Source organism: Trachemys scripta, chromosome 2, assembly GCF_013100865.1.
Source record: "Trachemys scripta elegans isolate TJP31775 chromosome 2, CAS_Tse_1.0, whole genome shotgun sequence".
In the NCBI taxonomy this organism is placed as follows: domain Eukaryota; kingdom Metazoa; phylum Chordata; order Testudines; family Emydidae; genus Trachemys; species Trachemys scripta.
The window spans coordinates 96,281,516-96,307,360 of record NC_048299.1 but is presented as its reverse complement, the minus strand read 5'-3'; the positions used below and the strand labels follow the sequence as shown (position 1 = coordinate 96,307,360).

General features: G+C 37.8%; 1 protein-coding gene across 2 annotated transcripts in view; it reads right to left on the bottom strand.

Annotated features, from left to right (window-relative positions):
* CUL1 (cullin 1) overlaps positions 1-25,845 on the bottom strand; it is an 83,620-nt gene that overhangs the window by 5,581 nt on the left and 52,194 nt on the right. For both annotated transcript variants that reach the window (XM_034761284.1, XM_034761285.1), the window contains exons 7-19: positions 24,448-24,611; positions 16,806-16,968; positions 13,310-13,440; positions 9,596-9,703; positions 9,400-9,506; positions 9,008-9,056; positions 8,437-8,568; positions 7,546-7,663; positions 5,945-6,021; positions 4,924-5,055; positions 2,229-2,321; positions 635-682; positions 471-553 (exon numbers count right to left, since the gene is read on the bottom strand). In XM_034761284.1, coding sequence (XP_034617175.1) covers positions 471-553; positions 635-682; positions 2,229-2,321; positions 4,924-5,055; positions 5,945-6,021; positions 7,546-7,663; positions 8,437-8,568; positions 9,008-9,056; positions 9,400-9,506; positions 9,596-9,703; positions 13,310-13,440; positions 16,806-16,968; positions 24,448-24,611 — 1,405 coding nt within the window. The remainder of the gene's footprint in view (positions 1-470; positions 554-634; positions 683-2,228; positions 2,322-4,923; positions 5,056-5,944; positions 6,022-7,545; positions 7,664-8,436; positions 8,569-9,007; positions 9,057-9,399; positions 9,507-9,595; positions 9,704-13,309; positions 13,441-16,805; positions 16,969-24,447; positions 24,612-25,845) is intronic.

Sequence of the window (25,845 nt, the reverse complement as noted above, 5' to 3'; positions counted from 1 at the left end):
TACTTGTGGCACCTTAGAGACTAACTAATAAAGCACATTGCTCTTTTTCAGGGGCTGTTTTTAATGGCCATGCGCTTAAAACTTTGGATTTGGTGGTTTTTTGTTTTTAAATGAATAAGACCCCTTTAAATGTAATTTATTTACTTGGCATGTGTAGGTCAGGACCAATGGCAAAACACGCAGTGATGGCACGCCAGCCAAATGCGTCTATGTGATCAAAGTCTAACTAAATTAAACCAGATTTTTACTGAGCCCCAGTGACTAGCAAGAATCAAGAGTTGAAGATGTGAGAGTACGTTTACTGACACTGCTGGTGAGTGCCATCCTGTTTGCTTTATAGACCCATTCGAGTGCTTGCTCAACCATAGCTATAGCGTTGCTAAAAAGTGACACTATAAATAGCAGGAGCTTCAGAGAACAGATTGTTACCATTTATACACAACCGGTTTATACTATTAGATTTTTCTTACTTTTTGTAACCAAGATATAGTTTTATTAAGGTATCTGGCTTCAATTCCACCTCATCCACATTTGCATTTTCATCTTCCAAAACCTACAAGAAACAAAAAATTATTATATATTTGCTAAAATGTTTTTCAATAAATTAAATATGCAAGAAAGCAAAAGAACTTACCAATAACTTTGACTTCAGTAAGATCTGTAGAACTTGTGCCAAGATATCCTACAAGTTACAGGAGAAATTATCAATGCCAACTTAAAATACATTTTTCTTTCTAATGTCCAATGAATTTTGACATTGAATTATAACAAAATAATTGAAAGGTCCTGCATGCACTGGAACTATTCAAATTTCATTTTACATAGCTACAAAAATACAAACTGCAGGCAGAATTGAAAAAAATCACCAATAGGTACAGAAAAATTGCAAAAGTACAACATGTCGAGCATTTAGACAGTGAATTAACGATTGAGAAATACCACAAAAGCTTATGCGAAATATTAAAAACTTTTCATTTTAGAGGATTGAAGACAAAGAATTCCACTTTAGCACGAACCCAATAGCAGATTTTCCCCTTTCTTGTGCCAGACTACTCTGAGGTTCCTCAAATAGACCAATTTCAAAGAACAGGTCTTTCCAATTACCCCTTTAATGATCCTTTCCCCATTAAATGGTGCTGACATGCAGGAAAGCATCTATCCAAAGACTATTAAATTTATGCTGAGTAAGAACTCAGAAAGTGCACCATGGCAGATGTCTGAATATTTTTCAGGCCTACACTAGGGCTTTTTTTCAATTACAAACACTGGAGGCCAGTCCCTGAGGAAGCCGCACCAGTGTATATCTCCAGTATAGACATGGAAGGTGCTATTTTCCCTGCTGAAAGTGAACCCAGTTTGAAGCAGGTGGACACTCCATCCATGCAAATAGCAGCTTTGTCTGTTTACAACTATGGGTTTGCACTGGGTGCAGCTACATTGGTGGCTGACAATGTCCATAACAGAGGCAATTCCCCAATGCGGACAACTTATGTTTGAATTTTCTATGAAGCATCCAAAACTCTAATTTGTATTCACAGATTTATTCTCTCTTTGGCAGGTCACTTAAGTTTGCTGACCACGAATAATTTGCTTTTCTCCCCGACATGCCTTAGAAGACCTTATGTGAGCCTAGTCAAAAGAGAGACACCTGGTTTTTAACAGTTGAGGTACAGAGTCTGCTTTTGAAGAAACAGTAGGGAATTGCCTCTCCAAGTAAAACAAACACTTAGCCAATGCATCTATATTCTCAACGTGTTCATGTTCTTAATCTTTCAGGATATAAAACAGATAGGAAATTCTAGGAACCTGATAATAAAGGGAGACCACCCCCTTTCCCAAAAACAGAAGTTTTAAAACAAAAATACATGCACTAGAAAACCAATGACTAATTACAGAAGAAGAGGAGGGAGGCATAGAGTAATATAATTCTAAAGGATTCAGCATAGTGATCAATGAGAGAGTGTCTACACTTCAGGATTTGCTAGAAACCTCAGAAATAAAACCCAGAAGAGTTTATGATTACTAGAAACTGAACAGGAAGGTAAGTTGACCAACAAAGCAGCAACAACTGCTACCACAAGAACAAAAACTAACATTTGAGTCAAACAGATCTCACCTCCTGCTCCCCTTTTCAGGATAGCAGTAAGTGTGCTGAACCCCATGAAAAGAAACTTTACATTGCAGTGGTAACAAAACTAGTGTAATACAATACATAATTAAGACACTACCATTTTTATCTGAGTACTGTCTGTCAGCTGTTGAACAGTATAGGAATCTTCTGTGTTGTATTGTAGTAGGATTGCCATCTGGAACGTCGATGCCTTCCAGACCCCAAAAAAAGAAAAGAAAAAGGCCAAATATAAAATCTAAGTGAAAATACGCACAACTTGAATGGGTATTTGAACTTGACTGCCTTGGAAAATTCACCAATCATGAATACGAATACACAGACACACAAACACTCCCCCACCCAAACTAAATTGAAACCTTGATGAAGCCTGATAGATTAAACAGTTATGGCTAGGCAAAAAAAAGATTCATAATACTCAATTTGAAGGATTCATCACTTTAAAAAAGTGAATATGAAAAGTACGATACTTTTAAATGATCCTTCGTATCCAAGTCTACCATTTCTTTTCTGCTATTAAACAGCATTCAAATGGACGTTTAAGCAAAAACCTAGTTCTCAAAGATGTACTATTTTTAAAAAATGGGAGCTAGGGACTGTACTATAGTTATTTTTGGAAAGATTTTGAGTAAATTTTCCTCTATGCATAAATATAATGAGAAAGCAAATAGGCATAATGTTTGCAACAAAACCAAAAACAGTGAGACATATTCATGCCTTCAGATATGTCTACACAACACTAACTTGAATGAGAGTTGTACGTGTGAACGATAATTGAGAACTGAGAAAGCATGTTTACAGACTACGCTCTTTAAAGAGCTTCATGGAACTGTCAATAGAACATAAGATTTGCTATTTAAAATGGGAGATAAATCTTTACACCCGGAACCTTAAATGGAATCATTACGCAATGCAGCAAGTCTCTCTGTATGATTCTTCACATGCGCACATCATTGTATTACCAACATTCCAATATTCTTTAAATCTAAATCCTAAGATTGTGACCAGTTGAACTACTTGCAGACAGTTCCTTCCATGTATCTCTTTTTACCCATATGTTTTCTGATTTCAAAATATTCCCCCTCAATTTGTTACCCAATTATGAGTATTTTCCATTTTATCCTTAATATAAAACCTAGACACAGACTATTGGATTTCACTACATGACATTAGAAACATTTTACATACAACTGTAGATACGACTAATTTCATCAAGGCCTATGGATAAGTGCCCTGTAGTTCATAAACACACCTATGGTTTGTTCAAGTTTATCACCAGTAGTATTAACAATATAAATGCACATTAAATGCGTAAGTTCAATAGCCTGAGTAAGGTATTTGAGAAGGCGAAAGTCTCAATTTATTTTAGGTACTCAGATAAAAGACCTGATCCGCACACAGTTATGCACACATTTAGCTTTAAAGTCAACTGGATTTCTCATGTGAGGTAAGCAGTGTTCATAAGTGTTTTTCAGAGTGGCCAGGTGCAATATACACACATTTTAGGGTCTAACACTACGACCTAGGAATCTGATTTCCCTGCAAGTGTCCAGGTCCTCACACTAGCGCTCATTGAGCTGGTGCAAGTATAAATAACAGTGTAGCCATGACAGCACGAAAAGCAGCAGCAGAGGCCACAGCTGATCCGTGCCAAGTACACACATGCCTGAAACCAATGGGCTCAACCGTGCCTCCACTGCCACTCCCTATGCTACTGCAGCGACACTGCTACTGGATGAGAGCTAGCATGGATATGTATACAGGAGCAGGGGAATCACATCCCAAACTCGTAATGCAGACATAGCCTTAGAGAATTACAGAAATTATTAAATGAATTTAAAATGCTAACGTCAAATCCCATTATATAGCGTTTACTCACTTAGTTTCAGTGTTCAGACAAGTACAAAATAGAGCTGAACATACCCTATATTTATATTAGGCTGTTTGTGTGTTGACATAGGTAGTCACTGTTTTAATTCCGGGCAGAATCTAAGTCAGATTTAGTTCCCCCCTGCCGAAAACCAGAAGCTTACATCATACTGAATAACTTTGGGAGAATGATGTGAGTACTTGGCCATTTTAAAAAGGAATATAAAATAGGTAGTGGGGTTATAAAACTCTTAACCCACTGATCTCACTTTAAAAAAAATACAATTTATCTTCTTACAATGGATACCTCAGGGACTGCTGGCATACAAGGATTAAGACAAGCTGGAAAGCTTCTAGAAAAAAAGCAATGGAAAAACTTTTAAGGCCAGATTTTTAAAAAAGCTCAGCTCCTATTTAGGCACTCAAATGAAGTGGGAAGCATTTCCAAAGGGAGTCTTTCAAGGTTTTGAGCACTTTAAAATCTGCCTACTTTATTTTTTATGTCTAAGTGCCGAACTCTTTGGAAAATCTGGCCCTTAAACACTTTAAAAGGAAACTCAGTGATATGCATCATTTTTAAATGATTTTCCTTCTCACTGTTTAACCACCTCCAAAGTTTAGAGCTAAAATATATTTCCTAATTTTTTCTCCACCATTGCGCACTGATGTTTTGCTATTGTAGGGATGCTTGTGAAGGATTGCCTCTTATTTTGAAGATACGTGAAGCATTTATTCTGAAACTTTTCTCCCCAATACACAGAATTACATATACATATTTTGTCTGACATATACCAAAAAATAGATCAAGTCAGGGACTTCCAACAGCAAGGTCCCTCTACATAACAGCTTGGAAGAACTCATCACAAAAATGTTTAGACTAGTCAATTATTCACTAAACCTTTCCACTAATACAAGGTTAGTCTTACCTGTAATGTGTATCTATTTTTGAAACAGTTGGTAACCAGTTCCCCTTTGGATAGCTGATACAACCAGGTCAATTTTCTTCCACTATGACGACTGGCATAAAAAGCTGTAAATCTCTGATAACTGCGTTCCAACTGTATAAAAAAAAATAAATAAAAAGAAAAACCAACATCACTGCATTTTCACACTTCGAAGTGTATTTGAATCTACACTGTGTAAATCAATCCAGACCATGCTATGTTAACATGTCCTTTCCTAGGGGGGGCCTAGATAGAAAATTTTTAAAAAGGTTCTTTAGACTTGGATATGAGTTTCCTTTTGTGATCAACTTCACTTTAAATGTCATACGGAAAGAAAAGAAAACAGGCTTATTGTTCTTTTGTTCCTTTGCAAAGTTTTAAGGAGGGCCTTAAAGGTAATTTCCTTTACCCCTCACTTCTCCTCCGCTACTCATTTGTTAAATTAGAAATTCAGGTCTTATCTAGGCTGAGGACCAGGGTGACTGGAAAAGCAGTCATCATGTCATCTCAAGAATCAACAGACTGAAAGCTGAGTAACTGAGAGGGTCAAAGTTTCTTAATAAAAACAAGAGCTTTAAAAGCATACACCCATTTTATTTTAATGACTACTGAACGTTCTGGAGGAAGACTATCTTGTTTAAGGATTATGAGTGCCTCACCGGTAACAAAGAAGGATTACACATCTCAGACCTCCCCCTGGGAGGTCCTCCAGCACAATCAGGAAAGACAAGACTTGACATTTCTGATACTTCGAAAATAAAAAAATAAGCAGGAAAAAAATCTTTCAGGCTTTCTTTATACACCATGAAACAAGAGAGATTAAAATCTAGGTTTTTTTATTTGAATAAATCATTTGCAGGTCACCCTTAACAGAGGCAAAAATGTTCAAGTCATGACATTTTATGTCAAAATACTCTGAAGTTCATTTTAGGTGATCTTTGAGAAAAATTTAAACTGAAACTTTAGTTTATTTAATAGAAGATTAAAAAGCTTATCACCTCACCTCAGAAGGTAGAGCAAATGTGCAGGACTGCTGAAAGGGCCATGATCCAGAACTGAGAACCTGTATACTGAAATCCACTGGAAAAGAAATGTACATAGATTAACAGGCTAACAGCTATCTCCCCTTTGGTATTACGGACCTGTCAATGTGCAGTTTGGGAGAGGCCAACTCAAAACAGGAGAGTTTCTGTGTTGCCTGACCTGACATGGTGATTACACTAATATCAAAAGACAATGGGTAAGTATTACTATTTATAAAACATATTGTTAAAATTAAAGACACCGTGTGAGGCAAAGATAGGGTTGAGGGGTCAAATGTGTATTTACTCAAAATCTAAGTCACAATTCCCTGACATCTGCATGCATTTAATCTCATTCATTACCCTCTTAGCTTTTATCTTCTCTTTTTGAAAAGTAAATTTTTTTTTCAAAATTAATGCATAACCATTTAATTAAAAATCTGCTACTGGCAAGAACACAAGTGGCAAATTTATGTTTGTCAATTGCTTTTGAGACTCAGAGTGCATCTATAATGGGGGAGAAAAAACAAAATGCAACAGTGAGTCTCAAGAGTTCAGGTCAACTGACTCGGGCTTGTGGGATTAACGCTACAGGGATAAAACCAGAAGTGCAGATGCAGGGGCACTGGAAGGGGGAGGTTTGAGGTGGCCATGGCCCCATCACTTTTTACTTGCCTTAAGGACGAGCAACGGGGGCAGAGATGAGTGAGTGGGGGGCAGGGCCTCAGAGGAAAGAAGCAGAGCAGGGGATGGGGCCATGGACTGGGTGCCGTTGGCCCCTCCACACTTTTAGGGAGCTTCCAGTGCTCCTGTGTAGACGTTCTCATTCAGGTTGGAGCCCAGGCGCTGAGACCCAGCAAGGAGGTGGATCTCAGAGCCCGGGCTCCAGAACTAGTGGGAACGTATACATTGCTATTTTTAACCCTGTTGACCTGAGGTCTGAGACTTTTTTGTTTAGCGCAGAAAGACTCTGAGACGCAAGGCAGAAGTGAATACATTATGTATTATAAAACAAAATTATATAAAACTTGAAGTAGACCTTGTACAACATGGAATGTAATTAAGTAAAAACCAAGTGCTAACTCTATCTTGAAGCATTCCATTTCAAGAAGAAACTGAAATCAGAGACCTCTGAATCTGAAAGCAACAGGCCTAATTACTGAGCTAAAGGAGGACCTGTCGTTTTTCAGTACTATTCCTACAATGTTTAAGCAATGATTTTGGTCAAAGGAAAAAACATTTAACCAAAACACCAGGCTTCACTTTTAGCAGAGGAGGATACACTATGTTGAATCCTCTCTCTGTAACAGCTAACCCCACTGTGATCTGTAAAACAAAAAGGTTTTGTTCAGATCAGGAGGCATGAGGTGCTGTTTGAAGACAGTGAACAGACCCAAAAAAAGTCTATCCAAGCTGAAGTTTTAATAACTCTAGCTTTCAGTGGCATGCTACATGAATCAAATACGTCCCTCATTCAACACTTGGTCATTTCCCCTTGTATCTCTATAATTAAGGGAAGGTGTGGCTAATTTAACAATAACTCAGCTTTTAAGAGAAAGGTTATATTAAATTTAATACTTACAATCTAATGGTTCTGAATTTGTCAGATGCTTTTTAAATTGCTCGTTCAAGTCCTTGCTTACGCCAATGTCTTGGAACATCCTCTGAAGTTTAGAGGTGTACTCAAAACCACAAGCTTGCTGTAATTAAAGAGCACAGCTTTGTCTGAAAGACCATGTATTTTGACACGGGGAGAACAAACAGAACAAGAAAAGTAGGGTTTTTCTGATTGGAATCAATTTTGCTAGAGGAATATATGACAAACCATTTCCTGCATGTCCAAAAATCACTCGGAAAGTTCTGAACCCATTTAGACAAGTCGTGTTGTTTTAACTGCTTTTTCTGTAGCTGTTCTGCCACCAAAAATGTGAGATCAACATTTTAAAAATTAAAATAAATCAGCCAGGAAACAGTGTCATGAAAATTTACCAGTCAACATCTGGTCTACTTGCTAGCCCTTTATAACAACTATGAGAATGAAAAAGTTACTGACATTTTATTTCCCCGTCAAAAAAGTGCATACAAGTACAGTTTGGCAAGATTGTTGTAAACAGGAGCACAGTTATGCAAAAAAAATTATGAACTCAGCTGTATTGATTAATGATTATTTCACTTATCGCCGATGTCAAATTGCAACAAAAAAAAAAATCAACTGTTCTTAAGGTAGCATTCAGGGTTATTGAAAAAAGTGGCAGATTGGGAAGCTGTTTCAGCAGTTGTTTGCTTCGATAGCAGGCCCGCTTAAAGATCTCATTCCAAAGCAAGACATACTGACTGCAAATCCAAGGGGTCAAATGACTTGTGAAATTTAAGTTTTGTATTTTTCTGATCAAATATTAAAAAGTGCATATATGCATTGTGTGTGGAAAGTAACAGTGCCTCCCTAGCAGGTGCTAAGAAAGGGAAGACTTACCTTGAGTTTAGAGATCATGCTTGCTTCAGCATCATCACTAGCACTGTTCTGGTGTACCAATCTCTTTGCCAGCATTTTAGCATAGAATTTTTGAAACACATCTTTGTCTTCAATGTACTTGAATACAACCATCTGGAAAAGCCAAAAAAACTTTTTACAAAAGGAACACCTGAAAATCTGTATCAAATCCAATTTTTAACTTCATTAAAAGTGTCATACATTTTAGTGTCATAATTATTTTTGAAATGTAAATGCAGTCTTTTTTTACGTTAACGTTTGAAATAGTTCAGAGGAGATAAAATGGTTTTACACCATAATACACATTAAAGAGAATGTCGATTCTGTTCAGCTTTCTGAGGTATACTATTGATTTAATTAAGTTTTTTTTTTTTTTTTTTTTTTTTAAAAAGACTTTTGGCATTTTTAAAAAATGTTACCAAAAGATTTAAGCAATGAAATACACAGAATAAAAGTGTTGATTGCACATGACCTGCAACCTCCTGTGATGACCTTAAAATTATTATAAAATTTAAAAGTTTATGTAGAAGAAAACTCTATTTAAGAATCTTACCACTTGATTGAGTGTATCTTCTAGCTCTGCTTCTTCTGGATTCTTTGAGCTGCAGTCAAAGAAGTGCATTACTGAGCAAATTTATTATTCATAACTTATGAATACCGTTACATTCTAGATTCATGACTTGTGAACTGAAACTTAAGTCCAATATGGGATTTTCTTTGGAAAACAAAGTTTTTCAAACATGTTCCTATTCAACTTTTTATATAGACTTTTCAAGCAATTATTACTGCATTATCTTTTTTGCTTGAATTAAGTGCTTAACAATGTAAATATATTTCTACAGATGCAATGTGTAATTTCACTTCACAACTACGATAATTGTAATGTTTTAAACAAAAAAAAAAAACACTAGAAAACCAATTTTTAACTTTCCCTGTAAGACATACCTTTTCTTTAGCAAGGAGTCACAATATCGTGCCAGCAACTCTGGAGATTTACTGGATGACTGAGCCATTTTTGTCACTGCATTATTATTTATAAATCGACCACAAGCCTGCAAATTACACAAGGAAGTCAAAGTTTTGGAAATCCCCCTAAATCAGAGAGATCTAATGGTTACCACAGACATTAAACATACATTACCTTATCTAGTGCAGCCACAAAGCCAGCATCATTGTTGAAGGCAGACATGACTAGAGCATTATATTTCTTATGGACATCCAACACTGTCTGTACATACATTTTTGGATCCTGAAAGAAAACACAGCCTGTTGATTGCAATGAAACTTGTTCAACTTTCTGCAAGTTTCTCCAAACAATGCAGTTGACCAATGTCTTCTTAAGCAGGTTTATAGAGTGAAAGTTTACACACCAAACAAACAAAAAAAAAAACCACAACAAAAAGGGGGAGGGGATTAGAAGTATTTTTTTAAAAATAGAAATAGGTTCTAGACTATTAAGAGCATTCAAGTGACAAGGAAAACTTATTCTAGTCATTACTACTGTAACAGATATGTAACTTGCTCAGAGTTGATTTATATATACTTGGGCATGCTGAAAGTACAATGGCTGCTGCATAAAGTATAAAGGGAAAAGCAATGATCTATTCAACCCTGTGCTATGTAAGTGTCCAACAAGGACATGTTTTGAAGACGTAAGTTTAATTAAAACCAGACCTAATAGTTTGTTGTTCAATCAACCACAACACAGCAATTTCTAGAAGAAACCATGCAATTAGTTTTTCCAATAATAAGAACTTACTTTTGAATACTTTACTTTTGAATACTTTACTAGAATGCAAATTATCATTCAAATTCCCAACAAAGTGAGCCAAGATAGAAGCTAACAAAAAATGTTCCCCCTTGAACAATTACAAAAACTGCAAGAAGGTTCAGAATCAAAATAGTAAGAGACATTTAAGGCAAGAATCTCAGGAGCACATGCAAGACAAAAATTGAGTCTCCTGATCACAACATGACATATCTGAAGATGCTAAATGTCACAAGAGTACTGATGAGGTAAGGAAAGAAAAGTAGCTGTATATAGATGTCGGGAGAAGTATGTTCAGGGAAGTAGGCATGATGGTTCCCAAGGGAATGCAATGGAGCTGGTGGCTCTTAGGAGGACAGGGAGACAGGTGCAAGGAATTTGTGGAGGGAAAGCAGCAGAGAGGAGGAATGCAATGTTTTTTTCACTTTATCACCTACTCGAAAGTCAACGACTTTGCTTAACACACACAACTCTTTAGCTGTAGCTTCCAGAATCCTCATGTAACTTGAAGCCATCAGTTTATTTTTTTAAGAGGTCATTTTGAAAACCAGATATGATTTTGCTTTTGAAGTCAAAGCTCAGTTTTGTTTTGTTTTTTTTTCTTTTCATTAAGAGTCTATACTCTGCTCTCCCTAACCTCCCTTTCCTCTCCATAAAATTAAAATGCTTTCAAGTATATGAAAAATAATACATCTGATGACCTGTAATGTGTGTGTTTAAAGTAAGGCTGTCAATTAATCGCAATTAACTCACGCGATTAACTAAAAAAATTAATCGCGATTAATCGCAGTTTTAATCGCACCATTAAACAATAGAATACCAATTGAAATGTATTAAGTATTTTGGATATTTTTCTACATTGTATTCTGTGTTGTAATTGAAATTAAAGTGTATATTTTTATTACAAATATTTGCACTGTAAAAATTATAAAAAGTAGTATTTTTCTATTCATCTCATACAAGTACTGTAGTGCAATCTCTGTCATGAAAGTGCAGTTTACAAATGCAGATTTTTTTTTGTTATTTAACTGCACTCAAAAACAAACAAAACAATGTAAAACTTCAGAGCCTATAAGTTCATTAAGTCCTACTTCTTGTATCGCTAGGACAAACAAATTTGCTTATATTTACAGGAGATAATGCTGTCCTCTTCTTATTTACAAAGTCACCAGAAAGTGAGAACAGGCAATTGCATGGCACTTTTGTAGCTGGCATTTCGAGGTATTTACGTGCCAGATATGCTGAACATTCATATGCCCCTTCGTGCTTCGGCCACCATTCCAGAGGACAGGCTTCCATGCTGAGGATGCTCGTTAAAAAAATAATGTGTTAATTACATTTGTGACTGAATTCCTTGGGGGAGAGCTGTATGTCTCCTGCTCTGTTTTACCCACATTCTGCCACATATTTCATGTAATAGCAGTCTCAGACGATGATCCAGTACATATTGTTTTAAGAACAATTTCACTGTAGATTTGACAAAACGCAAAGAAGGTACCAATGTGAGATTTCTAAAGACAGCTACAGCACTCGACCCGAAATCTGAGAGGGACGAGGTATGGAACATGATTTCAGAAGTTTTAAAAGAGCAACACTCTGATGGGGAAACTACAGAACCCGAACCACCAAAAAAGAAAGTCAGCCTTCTGCTGGTGGCAGTTGACTCAGATGATGAAAACGGACATGCGTTGGTGCTCACTGCTTTGGATTGTTATCGAGCCGAACCCTTCATCAGCATGGACGCATGTCCCCTGGAATGGTGGTTGAAGCATGATGGGACATATGAATCTTTAGCGCATCTGGCATGTAAATATCTTGCGATCCAGGCTAAAACGGTGCCATGTGAACACCTGTTCTCACTTTCATGTGACATTGTAAACAAGAAGAGGGCAGCATTATCTCCTGCAAATGTAAACAAACTTGTTTGTCTGAGCGATTTACTGAACAAGAATTAGGACTGAGTGGACTTGCAGACTCTAAAATTTTACATCGTTTTATTTTTGAATGCAGGTTTTTTTGGTACACAATTCTACATTTGTAAGTTCAACGTTCATGATAAATAGATTGCACTACAGTACTTGTATTAGGTGAACTGAAATACTTTTTTTTTTTACAGTGCAAACACTTGTAATAAAAAATATATAGTCAACACTGTACACGTCGTATTCTGCGTTGAAATTGAAATCAATATATTTGAAAATGTAGAAAACATCAAAAAATATTTAAATAAATGGTATTCTATTGATAACAGTGCAATTAATCTTTTTAATCATGCGATTAATTGAGATTAATTTTTTTAGTCGCTTGACAGCCCTAGTTTAAATTTATTTAAATACTATTTTGTAAAGCAATCTCAACCTCTGTGGATTGAACTCAGGTGCCTCATTACATGATTTCTGTACAATTCCAATTATGATTAATCAGCACTACTTTCTTTACTAAGAAGATTGTACTAGTAAATTGTTGTAGATGGAGGATATGAGACACACAGATGGGCGAGGCAATATATTCTAATAACCAACTTCTATTGGTGGAAAGGAGAAGCTTTTGCGCTACAGACTTGAAAAGGAGCTCTGTGAAGCTCAAAAGCTTGTCACTTCCATCAACAGAAGTTGGTCAATAAAAGATATTACCTCAACCACCTTGTCTCAATTTTCTATAACCACATTCAGCATACATAATACTGTACACATCAGGTAAAAAAGAGCAAACAAATTCATTAAAAAGCTTACAAGTCGAGAGGCTCAAGTACATATGATGCTATACAGAGTAAAGAATATGTGATCATTAGACCTAGAATGCTTCTTGAAATGGCACGTTTCATGGTTTTTGAAAGGGAGGAATTTATTGAAAGGGTTAGTTCAAGCAAATGGGTCAACATAAAAGAAGGCACAAATTGAGCAGTGGGTGAAGGGGAAAAGAAGGAGGTTGGCAAAAAAAATAGCAATAATATAGTTGTACTGCAGTTATTTTATTTTCAACCTACTGTAACCATTTAGTCCCCAACAGGACTATCAGACGCATTCACCTCTCATAAAATGAGCTGTTAGCAGTCAGATACAAAACTACATCTGAAAAGATACTTGCATTTAAAGCAGCTTCTCCACATTTCTCAATAGCAGCTAGACCCTGATTATGAATGTGCGTTTCCAAGAGTTTTTTCAGCTCTCCGAGGCCATCCTGGATTCGAGATACAAGATTATACATGCGTCCCAAGTCTGGAAAAAAAGGAAGACAATCTCTCTCATCTGTATTAACACTAGGATTTCCTTTCTCCCAACACCCCAATTCTACATTTTTCAAGTGACCAAAGAACTGAGCCACACATTCGTCAACATATGCATACTTGCAAGTAATATCACATAATAAGCCAAACAATTTACACTAAACAATTCCAGAGTGGTGCAAAGAACTAGATAGCACTGAAGAACAAAAACTTGCTAAAATTAAAAATATTCTGATTAAACTACTTCTTACTTCTAGTACACTTACACACAAATCAAGAACAAAGATCAAGATATAAACTACAGTAAATGTTAACTTATGTCTAGTTTTCATAAAGTTTCTACATTTGAGAGGAGGTGTCATATGTCATACAACTTACTTTAAACTTTGAGTATGTAAATTAGGCCTTTTTGCATCCAAGTCTTCTATAATACATACCACTGTTTCAGCACCACCTGTAGGAACAGTGGTGGGAGTGCTAATGTAGCGTGGGCTCCAGCTGGCCACCAGCATAAGCACTGTATTCTGTAATCCTGCTCAGAGCAAGTATGGTACTTAAAACCTCAGGAACCACCTGCAGCTTTCTTTTCTTTTAAAACACGCTAATGCTCCCACTGGTGGGAACAAAACAGCGTTAGCAACCGTGGGAAATCGGAGGCATAAAAAAACCAAGTGTAGACATGGCCTTGGAGTGAAACCTGAAAAAGTGTGTTATCTGCAAATTTTGTTACAAAGGAGTGCTACTGCCTCTCCAACCCCTTGTTTCAGGGGGAAACATTCAATGACTGCTAAGTTTCAGTAAATTCTATATTTTGTTTTATAAGCCCAACTAAAAAGAAAGGGATGATTGTCAAGCGCCTCACTACAAAACTCAAGGTGACAGGATGAAAAACAATCTGCTCTTCATTGTCCTCCTCTGAACAATTTATTAGAAACCTGAAATTACTGGATGTTAAATAAAATGGAGAGATAAGACAGTAGGATTGCTTGCTAATACCAAAATACAAAACACACAAAAAATGGTGCCCTTTACTGCTCCTTTATTACCACGTGGAGCAGTAGTGACTCCTATATTAACGATGGCTAACCCTTTCCATTATAACTCTATTTTCAGTTAGTTATAACTTGGTGAACTTTCAGGATGATATATAAAGACTGTCTCAAACTTATTCTGAAAAAGTTTCTCTGAATAGTTTTATATATACACGTCAGGAATATTGGATCCTCATTCCCTCTTTTTGTTTCAGGAGCCTGGTAAAATCTTTGGAGGACCTGAACAGTAATGCTATGTGAGAATGTAACTCATGCTGTTGCTAGCCATATCCCAAAAGTAAGGGAACAAGGGCTGTTGCATTATATTGTCTATTCTTGGAAGTAAATGGAAAACAAATGCAACAAGCTTGCTGAAGCTTTCATGGATTTATAAAGGTAATTTTTCCTAAGTCATCTTCTATCCTGTGTCCAATAAAGATAATTATTTCCTGCATTAATTCTACTGATGTGCCTAGATACCGGCTGATTAATGCACACTATGTCCTGTATTATTACTTGCATATCATGTTTAAGCAATTACACAACACTTCAAGAGTGAGTGGTCTGTAATACAGTGTGCCTAACATACTTTATATATGGAGGACCTCAAAGGCAGCATGTTTCCAGGAAATGAACTATAAAGAATATATTACAGTTATATAAAGTGTAGTTATATAAAGTTTTCATTGCTGAGTTTAAGATAATCTAAAATAGTTTGCTTCAATGTTTCATGAGGTTAGATCCAATGACTTGAGACTTGACTGAGCTAGATACAGATGATTTATATTAAGCTTGAATTCCTGGTTAATGCAGCTGTTTCTAGCCATGCTGAGTCACAAGACACCGGAGCTTAAAGAGATCAAGGAACAATTATGGTCAGTTATGCAAGTGGAACTAGTTTAAGAGGAAAGGAAACTTAAAATGGTAGCTGTTTAAAAGCTGCTCAGAGATTTAGAATCATAGAGGTCAGTAAAATTAATGCACAGAGACTGGTGAGGTGGATAAAGATGCACGCTAAATGTTTTAAGAAAAGGTATTTATCACCATATGGTACATATAAAGAGCTCACATGAACCATTATAAACTTAGTAATTTTTTTTAAAGTCAGTTAAAGGATGATTAGACAAAGAATTTTTCATGATTGGGGAAGAAATTTATATTTTCAGAAGGGATTTATATTTTAAAAAGGCGTTAAGTTTCTTATTGCTCAGTATCCATATATTGCAAAATTGCTTCAATTAGGTGGGAAAGAAATGTCTGATTTACAGTGCCAGTCACTTAACAGCTATTTTGAGAGGTAACTAGGGTACACCAATTTAGCTACACTTTCAACTAGCAACAGTTTATTTTTTTAATCAATTAACCCCACTGATTTGTCCTTTTTTTTTTTTTTTTTAATCTTAGGTATGGATATTTTTAGTACAAATAAATGGTTTCTTAGCTCTTCTTCCGCTAGTGAAGGAAGGGAATCACTGGCCTAGCTTCATCGGATAACCCTTAGTACCTCTGACAAAAATAAGTAGTGTTGGCCACTCTGTTCTTCCATTACAGTTGTTTTTAGTAATTATTTCTTTATGTTATCTCAGCTACTTCACTCAAATTTCTTCAGAACTTTCAGATTAATACCTTCCAGCTCTGGAGATTTATCATATCATTTATTCAGTTCTATTGCTTTCTTTTTTAAATCTTTATTTCAAACAGAGCCCACCTTCATTTCCTGTAAAGCTTATCTCAAGATTGATGTAACCCTCTTCATCAACATCTACAGTTAAGAGTTCTACACAAACAAATCACTTTGCTGTCCCGATCTTTGACTGTGTCTTCTGCAAGACACTAAATCTTGGCATTTAGCAGAGCCACTGTCTCTCCCACAGAAGTCTTATACCTATTACACTTCAAATAATTTCTCAAGAATATCCTTTGGCTATTTATTCCTCAAATTCTCTCTCTCAGCTCTTATAGTCTCCATTTTAGATTATCTAGTGAAGTTTATATTCATTTCTAGAAGCATCACTTCAGACCCATTTCCTCTAATAAAAAGGATCTCTTTTTGCCTGAATGAAAACTACTTGTACCTTATCATGCAATCATTTCCCCCCTTTTTCTTATGCATTCCATCTGTGATTCTAACCAGTATTTTGAGAAGCCACCAAGTTGATCCTATGGATTTCATTTTATTAAAATTTCCCATTTCTCAGATTTTCAAATTTCTTTATTTACTGTTAACCCCAACAAAGACATCAAAGTTAGCAATATTATGATCACTATTACCATTAAGGAGCATCATCTCTGAGAAACTCCCAAACTGAAATTTGAACCAACTCACCTTCATTTTTGTCAGCATCCAATAAGTTCTGAAACTCTGTATGAAAAATCTCCAAGTGTTTTTCAATAAGTACTTGCTCGCATTTTCGTGCTAATTCATCCTGCGTGCTTTCATGGAGATAAACCTGAACTCTACGCTGTTCCTCCAAAAGACGAGCTTCTGCCTACAGAACAAAGATACATGTACTAACATAGAACAGCCGAGATAGAACAGCAGTAAAACTAATGACTACAGTGTAATCAGAGTTTAAAAAAAAAAAAAAAAAAAAGTATGTTGATATAACATCATAGTTGTCTAGTTAAATAAGAGAATATAGTTCTCACAGGAAAAATAATGTGACTCCTTTTTATTTATATGTAATATTGTGTGTTAGTGTTCATGTCATTAATTTTATATCTTAATCTGTTGAAACGGAAAAACGTCATTGAGAAAATATTTTCATCCTATGCTGCTGAAGAGCAAAAGTTAAAAAAAGAGAAAGCAACCAAGGCAGAGCACCTGTAGAGTTTAAGACATCAGGCTTTCCAGTGCTCTGTTAAAAATAAACATGAACAGAAGGCCTACATACTTACACAAAAATTGACAAAAATAGACAATTTTACAGTATGTGCACAACAAGAATTAATTTGAGTGTTCATAAATATACAGGATTACTAAAACATTCCCAAATTCATAAACTGCACCAGCATTTATTTTGACCCATGGAGCCTTCCATATATATGTTTCTGCTGATCCAAAATCCTGTCACTAGGGAAATAGTGTTTATTCCAAAATGTAAAACTGAATTTGTTTATACAGCCACCAATTTATCTCTATTTTGTTTGTAGAATGTGCTCAAAGTTCTCTTTATGATCAATCTGTAAGAACAGTATGTTAGATGATGAGACACGTGTGGCTCCCCACTGCAGATTACTGATATTTTTATTTAAAAAATCCATCACAATAGAAGGGAAATTAGAAGACAAGTTTATTCATATATATGTGAGTCAATCAAGTACAAATTGCTTTTTGTAGTCTCACTTTACCAATATAGATGATTGTTTCAAGTCCCTTTGCTGACATTTAGCTAGGTGGCTTGCAACAGCCTTCCTTGCACCTCTTCATGTCTGTCTCAATTGATGCCTTACACAGCAGAAAACTGCTTAACTGTATTCCAATTTACCATCTGAGTAAGTAATTATGGGGAGAATGATTCTGTTCCAGGCATTTATATTGCACAAATCACCAAGTATATGAGCATAAGGATCGTCTGATTAAGAAACAGAGAAAAAATTAATCCTCTTGCAATGTTGGAGTCGGAATACTCCAAGGACACTATATATACACACTGAAGAGGAAAAAGCAGGAGAAATAATCTAATACCTAATCACAACTAAACAGTTCTGATAACTTGTGTGGGTATTTCTATCAGTGTAGCCAGAGCATAGAAAAGAATTAGTGGAGAAGAAATTTATTTCAGTGATCGAGTATCTAGCCCAATTGCATACTGGGCCACATCCCTTGGTCTGCATGTGTTGTGTGTGTTCCATCCCCCATTAGACTGGTGTCCAATGTGCAGTTTTTTTGGTTTTGTCAGCTGAATTCTTATGAGGGCTGTTCAGCTGGGATTCGGAATTTGATTTCCATGCTGGAGCGTCCTCTGTGAGGAGAAATTAAGATGGTGAAAGTGGTCGTGGACCCAGAGTGTTAGAATTTGCCCTCAGACTATGATTCCCAGTGAGGCTGTGCATTTCCTTTCTAAAGATTTCCTCTGCCCTTGGAGAGCTTTCATCTCTCTCTCCATGCTTAATATCATCATCTTGGAGGGGAACAAGTATCCTTCTGTGTAATTTTCAGGCCTCCAAGGTTGTCTGGGATCCTGTTAAATTCTGTAAATTTGCCACTAAACCCTGGTTCTTGAAATAGCTGCAATGACCTTCTGACAGCTTTTTTGATGTCCTGCAGTGAGGAAGCCTGGATGAACCCATCGTCTAGATTGGGAATTACTGTACTGGGATTCCTTCACTCTTCAGTGCTGTAGCTAATACTGCCTCTCTTTTTATTTGTGTGTGCTGTTCTCTCTCTCTCTCTCTCTTTTTTTTTTTTTTATTATTATTTAGGGAGGCCAGACAAAGCCAGGGCAATAAATCAATAGGGAAACAGGAATCGCTGATTCAACAATTATTGGAACATGAAGACAGATGTTTATGAAGTTGACTGACACTCAGTAACTACCGCAAATCCAATGATGCTAGAATGGCTTTTAATGTATCCATTTTGAAATTTTTGTAGATCATCCATTTTAAAATCAAGGACCAAGCTACCTCCTTCCAGTCTATGAGGTATAATGAAATGGAATTGAGAGTGCTCTTGATATAACTATAACTAGGACCATGGTTCCAAAGCACATAAGCATGTTTTCATTAGAGCAGTGGTTCTCAAACTAGGGCCGCCGCTTGTTCAGGGAAAGCCCCTTGCGGGCCAGGCTGGTTTGTTTACCTGCCACGTCCACAGGTTTGGCCAATCGCAGCTCCCACTGGCCGCGGTTCACCACTCCAGGCCAATGGGGGCTGCAGAAAGGGCGGCCACCAAGTCCCTCGGCCCGCACCGCTTCCTGCGGCCCCCATTGGCCTGGACCGGCAAACCGCGGCCAGTGGGAGCCACAATCGGCCGAAACTGCAGACGCGGCAGGTAAACAAACCGGCCCAGCCTGCCAGGGGCTTTCCCTGAACAAGCGGCGGCCCTAGTTTGAGAACCACTGCATTAGAGTACACAAAAAGCTCTGGGAAGGAAGACAGGATCACTTTGAAGAGTGGGGGAATTTACTGAAGTCAATATAACAACCATTATCTGAGAAAAAACAAAATCTATTTATTCTGCATACAATAAGACTGACCCAAGGAACCAGGCTGGAAATGGTCAAAGAAACTTTATCAAACTTGTTCCTAATTGTCTGAGAGAGACTTGCCAATGAAACTATCCAAGAATTTCAGTTCTTGATTGGAACAATTTTGAAGGGTCCATTCCCCTAGAAGATCTAGAAAAGATAGATTTAATAATCCACTTCTAGGGGAACTAGTTTGGTAAGGAAGTGATTTGATGGTTGTTTTCCTTGCGTTTTTTCAGTGTTGTCTCCAGGGCTTATGTACACCATTTAGGTGCCACTGACACTTCCAAAACCACCCCTCAGTTGGCACCTAAATCCCCATGCCACCTAAATTTCTACCAGTTGGCATTTGCAAAGCAACAAAGCCTTGATGTTTCCCCACAGCTAATGAGCAACTTGGAGCCCTAGGTAAAATGAAGTTACTCAGGACCCCTTGTGATGAAAGATTTTGCCTCAGTTGTTCAAATTACCTTAAAAAGGAAGGTTTGCAGAAAAACCTCAGGAGGAGGTTTAAAATTGGAAAAAATATAACTTGCTTAATTGGACATAAAAGAGTAGTGGAAGTGTCAGGCCCCTTTGGGATGCTTAGACTAGTAATTAGTTTTAAGAATAAATCTTTAATTAACTAGAAATTAATTGTAGTATAAATTAGAAAATCCAGTAATGGAGGGTGATGTAGTGGAAGATTCCATTTCTAAGGCACATAGGGGTCCATTACCTATGATGTAATAATTTCACTTCCTGTGATGCAATGGCAAATTCCACTTCAGCAAAATCCCATAGAGCTACATTATAGCCCATAAGAATACATGGGGCTTCCAAACAGGAAGTAGCTAGGGGTCATCCACAGGTCAGCTGAAAACCCCCCACAGGAATATATCGTAGCCCTAAGGAATATATGGGACTTCCGGTGAGGAGAAGGAGGAGGTACTAGTCACATATTGGTACACATGACTGGGGGTAGCCTGGCACAGAGCCAGCAAAAATCTAGAAGTTGATTGGCTGAGTCTGGGTGACCAAGTTGTATATAAGGGTGACAGCCGGCAGGCTAAACCCTGCAGTGGGATCAGGAGGAAAGAAGAGGCTGCAAGACAGTTGAAAAGATGACAACGCTTAAGCAACAGTGGCAGAAGCCTCAGCGGAACCCTGCAAAGAGAGAGCTGCCTGAAAAGCAGCTATAGCAGCAGCAGCAACCACAGAATTCCAAGGTTGCTCCAGACAATGGCTGCTTCCATTACCCAGCCAGCCGGGGGCCACTGCAGCAGCTACCAAATGGGCTTCCGTCTCTTCTACTTGAGGAGCTGTTTTATCTCAGGAACAGGCAGCCACTCAACACAGGAGCTAGCAGCTAGAGACCACCGGCGACAGCAGTCAACAGCTGGCAAAGAAATAGCCACTGGCAGTCGTCGCACTCTAATTGTGACAGAGCAGAAGGACCAAAAACTGTCTCAGAGATTTTAAGAAAGCTTTTGTAAGTTTAATCCTTCTTTTATTTACTATCCAAGAATGTATTGGTTTCGTTTGTAAATAAAGCTGGCTGTCTGAGGTCTGAATGAGATCTTCCCCTACCCATCAAGTAACCACCCGGCCAGCAGATGTTTAGTTTAATATTAAGTATTTGGTACTGAATGTCTAATATATTATATGATTATTATAGTTACTGTGACGTTGCACTCCATATGTTTTATGGAAATATGCTAATGAGTGTGACTATAAATAACTGGAATATGCTTTATGCAAAAGGTCTCTTATAAGGTATCCTTACAAAACTTATGATCTACTGTGTCATCCTATTTGTATGAATGTATCATTCTTGTATCTGAAGCTAGAAATATGAAGTATTACTCTGAAGTCCTATTGTAACTATGCAAAGTGTGGGCCATTAATGGTGGCTTGGAATCTTGATGGCTCCCATTAACTAGGATAATTGGTTGTAAATGGCTCTGTTTACTTGTAAGCCTTCCTGTATAGGTGTGTGCCAGCCATGGAGTAATGAAGTCTCACAGGACATGTGAATATGTCACATGATATTGGAATCCATCGTAAACCTGGTGCTTTTCTATTTAGAAGGAAGGGTGGGAACCCAGAGAGAGACAAAGGATTCCCACCTTGTGCCAAAGATATAAAAGGGGGTGGAACAAAACAAAGGGGGTGGCCAGTCATGAGAAAATCCTTAATTATCACCTGAGCTGGAATTAACAAGAACTGTACCAGGGAAAAGGATGGGCCCAGACTAAGAAGTCTAATCTGTGAAAGAAGCTTATTGGAACATCTCTGAGGGTGAAATTTATCTGTATAGAGTTTCTTAAATGTATTAGGCTTAGACTTGCGTGTTTTGATTTATTTTGCTTGGTAACTTACTTTGTTCTGTCTGTTATTACTTGAAACCACTTAAATCCTACTTTTTATACTTAATAAAATCACTTTTGTTTATTAACAAACCCAGAGTAAGTGATTAATACCTGGGGGAGCAAACAGCTGTGCATCTCTCTATCAGTGTTATAGAGGGCGGACAATTTATGAGTTTACCCTGTATAAGCTTTATACAGAGTAAAACGGATTTATTTGGGGTTTGGATCCCATTGAGAGCTGGGTGTCTGGGTGCTGGAAACAGGAGTACTTGCTGAGCTGTTTTCATTTAAGTCTGCAGCTTTGGGGGCATGGTTCAGACTCGGGGTCTGTGTTGCAGCAGGCTAGTGTGTTTGGCTCAACAAGACAGGGTTCTGGAGTCCCAAGCCATCAAAGAAAACAGGTTCAGAGGTAGTTTTGGCACATCAGGTGACAGTCCCAAGGGGGTCTTTGTGACCGAAACTGTCATAGTGATGTTATAGAGTATTAAGTGAATGATTGTATTGTTATTGTATTGTAGTGCCATTCATTCTTTTAACTATAATCTTTATATCTATCTCTGTTCTTCTACTGTAACCACTCACATCTAAATAAAATATCTTTGTTTTCAAAAATTTACTGCAGATTGTCTATTCTTGATCGGAGGGCTGTATCCATGTCCTTTCAAGGGAAAGCAATCTAGCTGTGGCTTTCCCTGGCAATTCCTTTAGGGCAGGCCACAACCTTGGTTACCGGTTTAGATAAAATAAGAATTGAGATTTTAAATCAAAACCAGTGTTTTTAGGCAACATCACTGGTATAGGATAATCTAATCAAATCTTCCAGTAAGAGCCTAGGGCATTCTCAAACTAGGCAGGGGAACACCTATTTCACCATTGGGGCTTAGTTCCACAGGTGGGCTCTGAGCAGACCTAAGACCTAATACCTGTCAGACCTTGAAGCAGAAGGTCCAGAGGCAGGCCACGAACCAGATAGCTGGGCAGCCTAGTGCCTACACAAGACAGCCAAAGGCACACAGAATGTGGAGCACGCATGATACAAGTATCGAACGGAAGACCAAGAGACAGTTTTGGCTGCTAGGCACAGGCTACCTAAGTGGCTAACCCGGCTTAGATGCCTAACTCCAGGAGAGGCTTTGCAGCTAAGGATCCTGAGCAGAGGGGATGTGCCTATCTGTGGCCCACTAGTCAGGTGCACCTGGTCAGCTGCTAGGCATCTAAGCCCTTCTCCTCAGCTTCACTCTGGCTAAGTTAGGTGGCTCACAGCTCAGCTTGCTGACTTCTGAGGATCCCTTACTTAGGTGCGTAAATCTCCATTTGCATTGTATAGAGACCCTAGGCACCTACCTCAAGACCGATGATCCCCCTAAGCAACAAGAAGTTAGGGATAGCAACAATGAGCAGATCAAGACCTAAGAACCTTTGAGGATCTGGACCTTTGTCTATTAAAAAGAAAGGCAAGTTTTGGTGGAGATCGCTTCAATCCTAAACCAAGCAATGATTTTAGAATGCAATATTCAGCCCTCTTCCGGTTTGCACTCACATTTCATCCTCCACACATGAGCCTCAATCATTTTGGGAGTCCATATGGATTTCAGCTGCAGGCAGAACAAAGGATTTGAGCGAACCAAGTCACAACAAAGTGGTCACCAGATTCAGGGCACATTACTATCTGCCATTTCGATGCGTATATCAGCTAATAGCTGCACAATTACTCTTTGAAGCTTGGCAGAATAAAGAGTGCAGATGATAGGCATCAATTAAAGCAAAAATCACAAAGAATGTCACTGACTTGTTTTAATGTCAAAAGAGGAGACAATATATTGTCAGCAGCAATATACTTGGGCCATTGGGGAAGCGGCATCTGAAATATCTTCACACTGCAAACCAAGCAAAAAAGACCTCTCCCTCCCATGCTGGAATAACAAATGCTCTCAAAGAGAATTCTGCTGAACTTTCCCTAAAACCTGCTTCTCAATGAAAAGGGGATTTTGCCTGGCCAATGAAGGTAAGGCCCAATAGTGCAGGCCTTTCGGTACTGTTTATGAGGCCAGCTTCCAGTGCTGGAACTGAACCCATGAGCCTGTAGACCCCGAGACATAGTTAATAGCTTTTTCACTGGAAAATTTGACAGGCCTTTGATGCATCTGAATTTATTCCATCACCTCTTTTGCTTTGCCCATTAAGGAGAGTTTCAAATCACTGTAAATACATTGAAGAGGGAGGAATTTCAACCCAGTTAAGAGCAACAAAGATAGGAATAAGAACATCTCTGTCCAAATGGCACTGGAAAGAGAGCGAATAGTTTTTATTTTACTACAATAATTAGCATCTTAAGAACTCAAATATCTACATTAGTGCTTACCTCTAATGGACAGCCGGATCCAGGAAATAAGCACTGAACTCCAGCTACTTAATAATAGCTCACCTTTTTCATGTATTCTGTGACTGGGTTCTGTTGCAAGAATTCAGTACTTTCTCTTGTATAAAACCTCTCTGTGTCAGCAAGAAACTGAGATTCAAAAGACTCTTTATAGACAGTTAGTGTAGGTCCCTTTGCAAATGCATCATCTTCATTCAGTCCCAGTTCCACTAAAAAACAAAGTACACAATGATTAATTTATCCTCTGTTAAATGATCTACTGTACACTGAGTGTTTAGTTCTCTATGCAATTAATTATAAATCCCAGAAGTGCATCCTTAATTCTAAACCAATAATGTGCACCAAAAGACGCCCCAATTAATCAGGAATCTATTCTGTATAAAAAATTTAATTCAAACAACTTCATTAAGGATAGATGAAATTGTGGTTGACAATGTGTGCTTACAGTTTTCATCTAAATAAAAACTCAAATAAATTGATTTTCACAACTTGACCTTTGGAACAAAGGTATTCCTTTAGCCTCTTGCTCATCTTCCTTGAGACAGATATATATTTCAACTAGCGAATAAAGTGGTCTTTATTTAATCAATCATTTGAATTCTAGCATTTAAGAGCCCTAGGCTATGTCTACACTACAGTTGGGATCGACGCACTGAGATTGATCCACCAGCGGTCGATTTACGGGTCTAGTGAAGACCCGCCAAATTGACAGCAGATTGCACTCCAGTTGACCCCTGTACTCTACCCCTGACGGGAAAAGTGAGGTAAGTTGACAGGAAAGTTTCTCCTGTCGACTCCCCGTGGTGTAGACCCCGCGGTAACTCAACCTAAGGTACATCAACTTCAGCCACATTATTCATGTAGCTGGAGATGCGTAGCGTAGGTCGACTTATGGTGGTAGTGTAGACATAGCCCCAGTCATGGAACAGGATCCCATTGTAGTAGGTGCTTATGCAAAAAGAGAAGAAAACAGTTCCTGAAAATTAATAGTTACTTCACACAAACCTGAACTTCAGCTGAGTTCAAAAGTCTGACAAATCCACTGTATAAGGAAAATCAGAACTGTAAGTAAAAGGATGTCCTTAACCTATCCCAATGTATGAAAATACTGTGACATGCAGTTATCAGGAATTTAAACAGAACAGGATCATCATATTCTCTTATGCCACTTCACATTTTCTAAGTCAATTAATTGTGAGAACCCCATAAAGAGTGCAGCCTTGAAAAAATGTGTTTTCCTAGAGAAGCTGGCAAAGGCAGCAATATAAAAATTAGCCAGGACTGTATGCCTTGGTCAGCTTCAAGCTGCTGATTGTACTCCAGGAACACTTCCCTCCTCTGAGGAGTTTGAAAGAAAATGGGAATTACCTGATCATAAAGAGTTGGGGGAAAAACACAAACCAAAGGCTGTGGGAGAAAAATGTGTGAACTGTGAGATTTGGG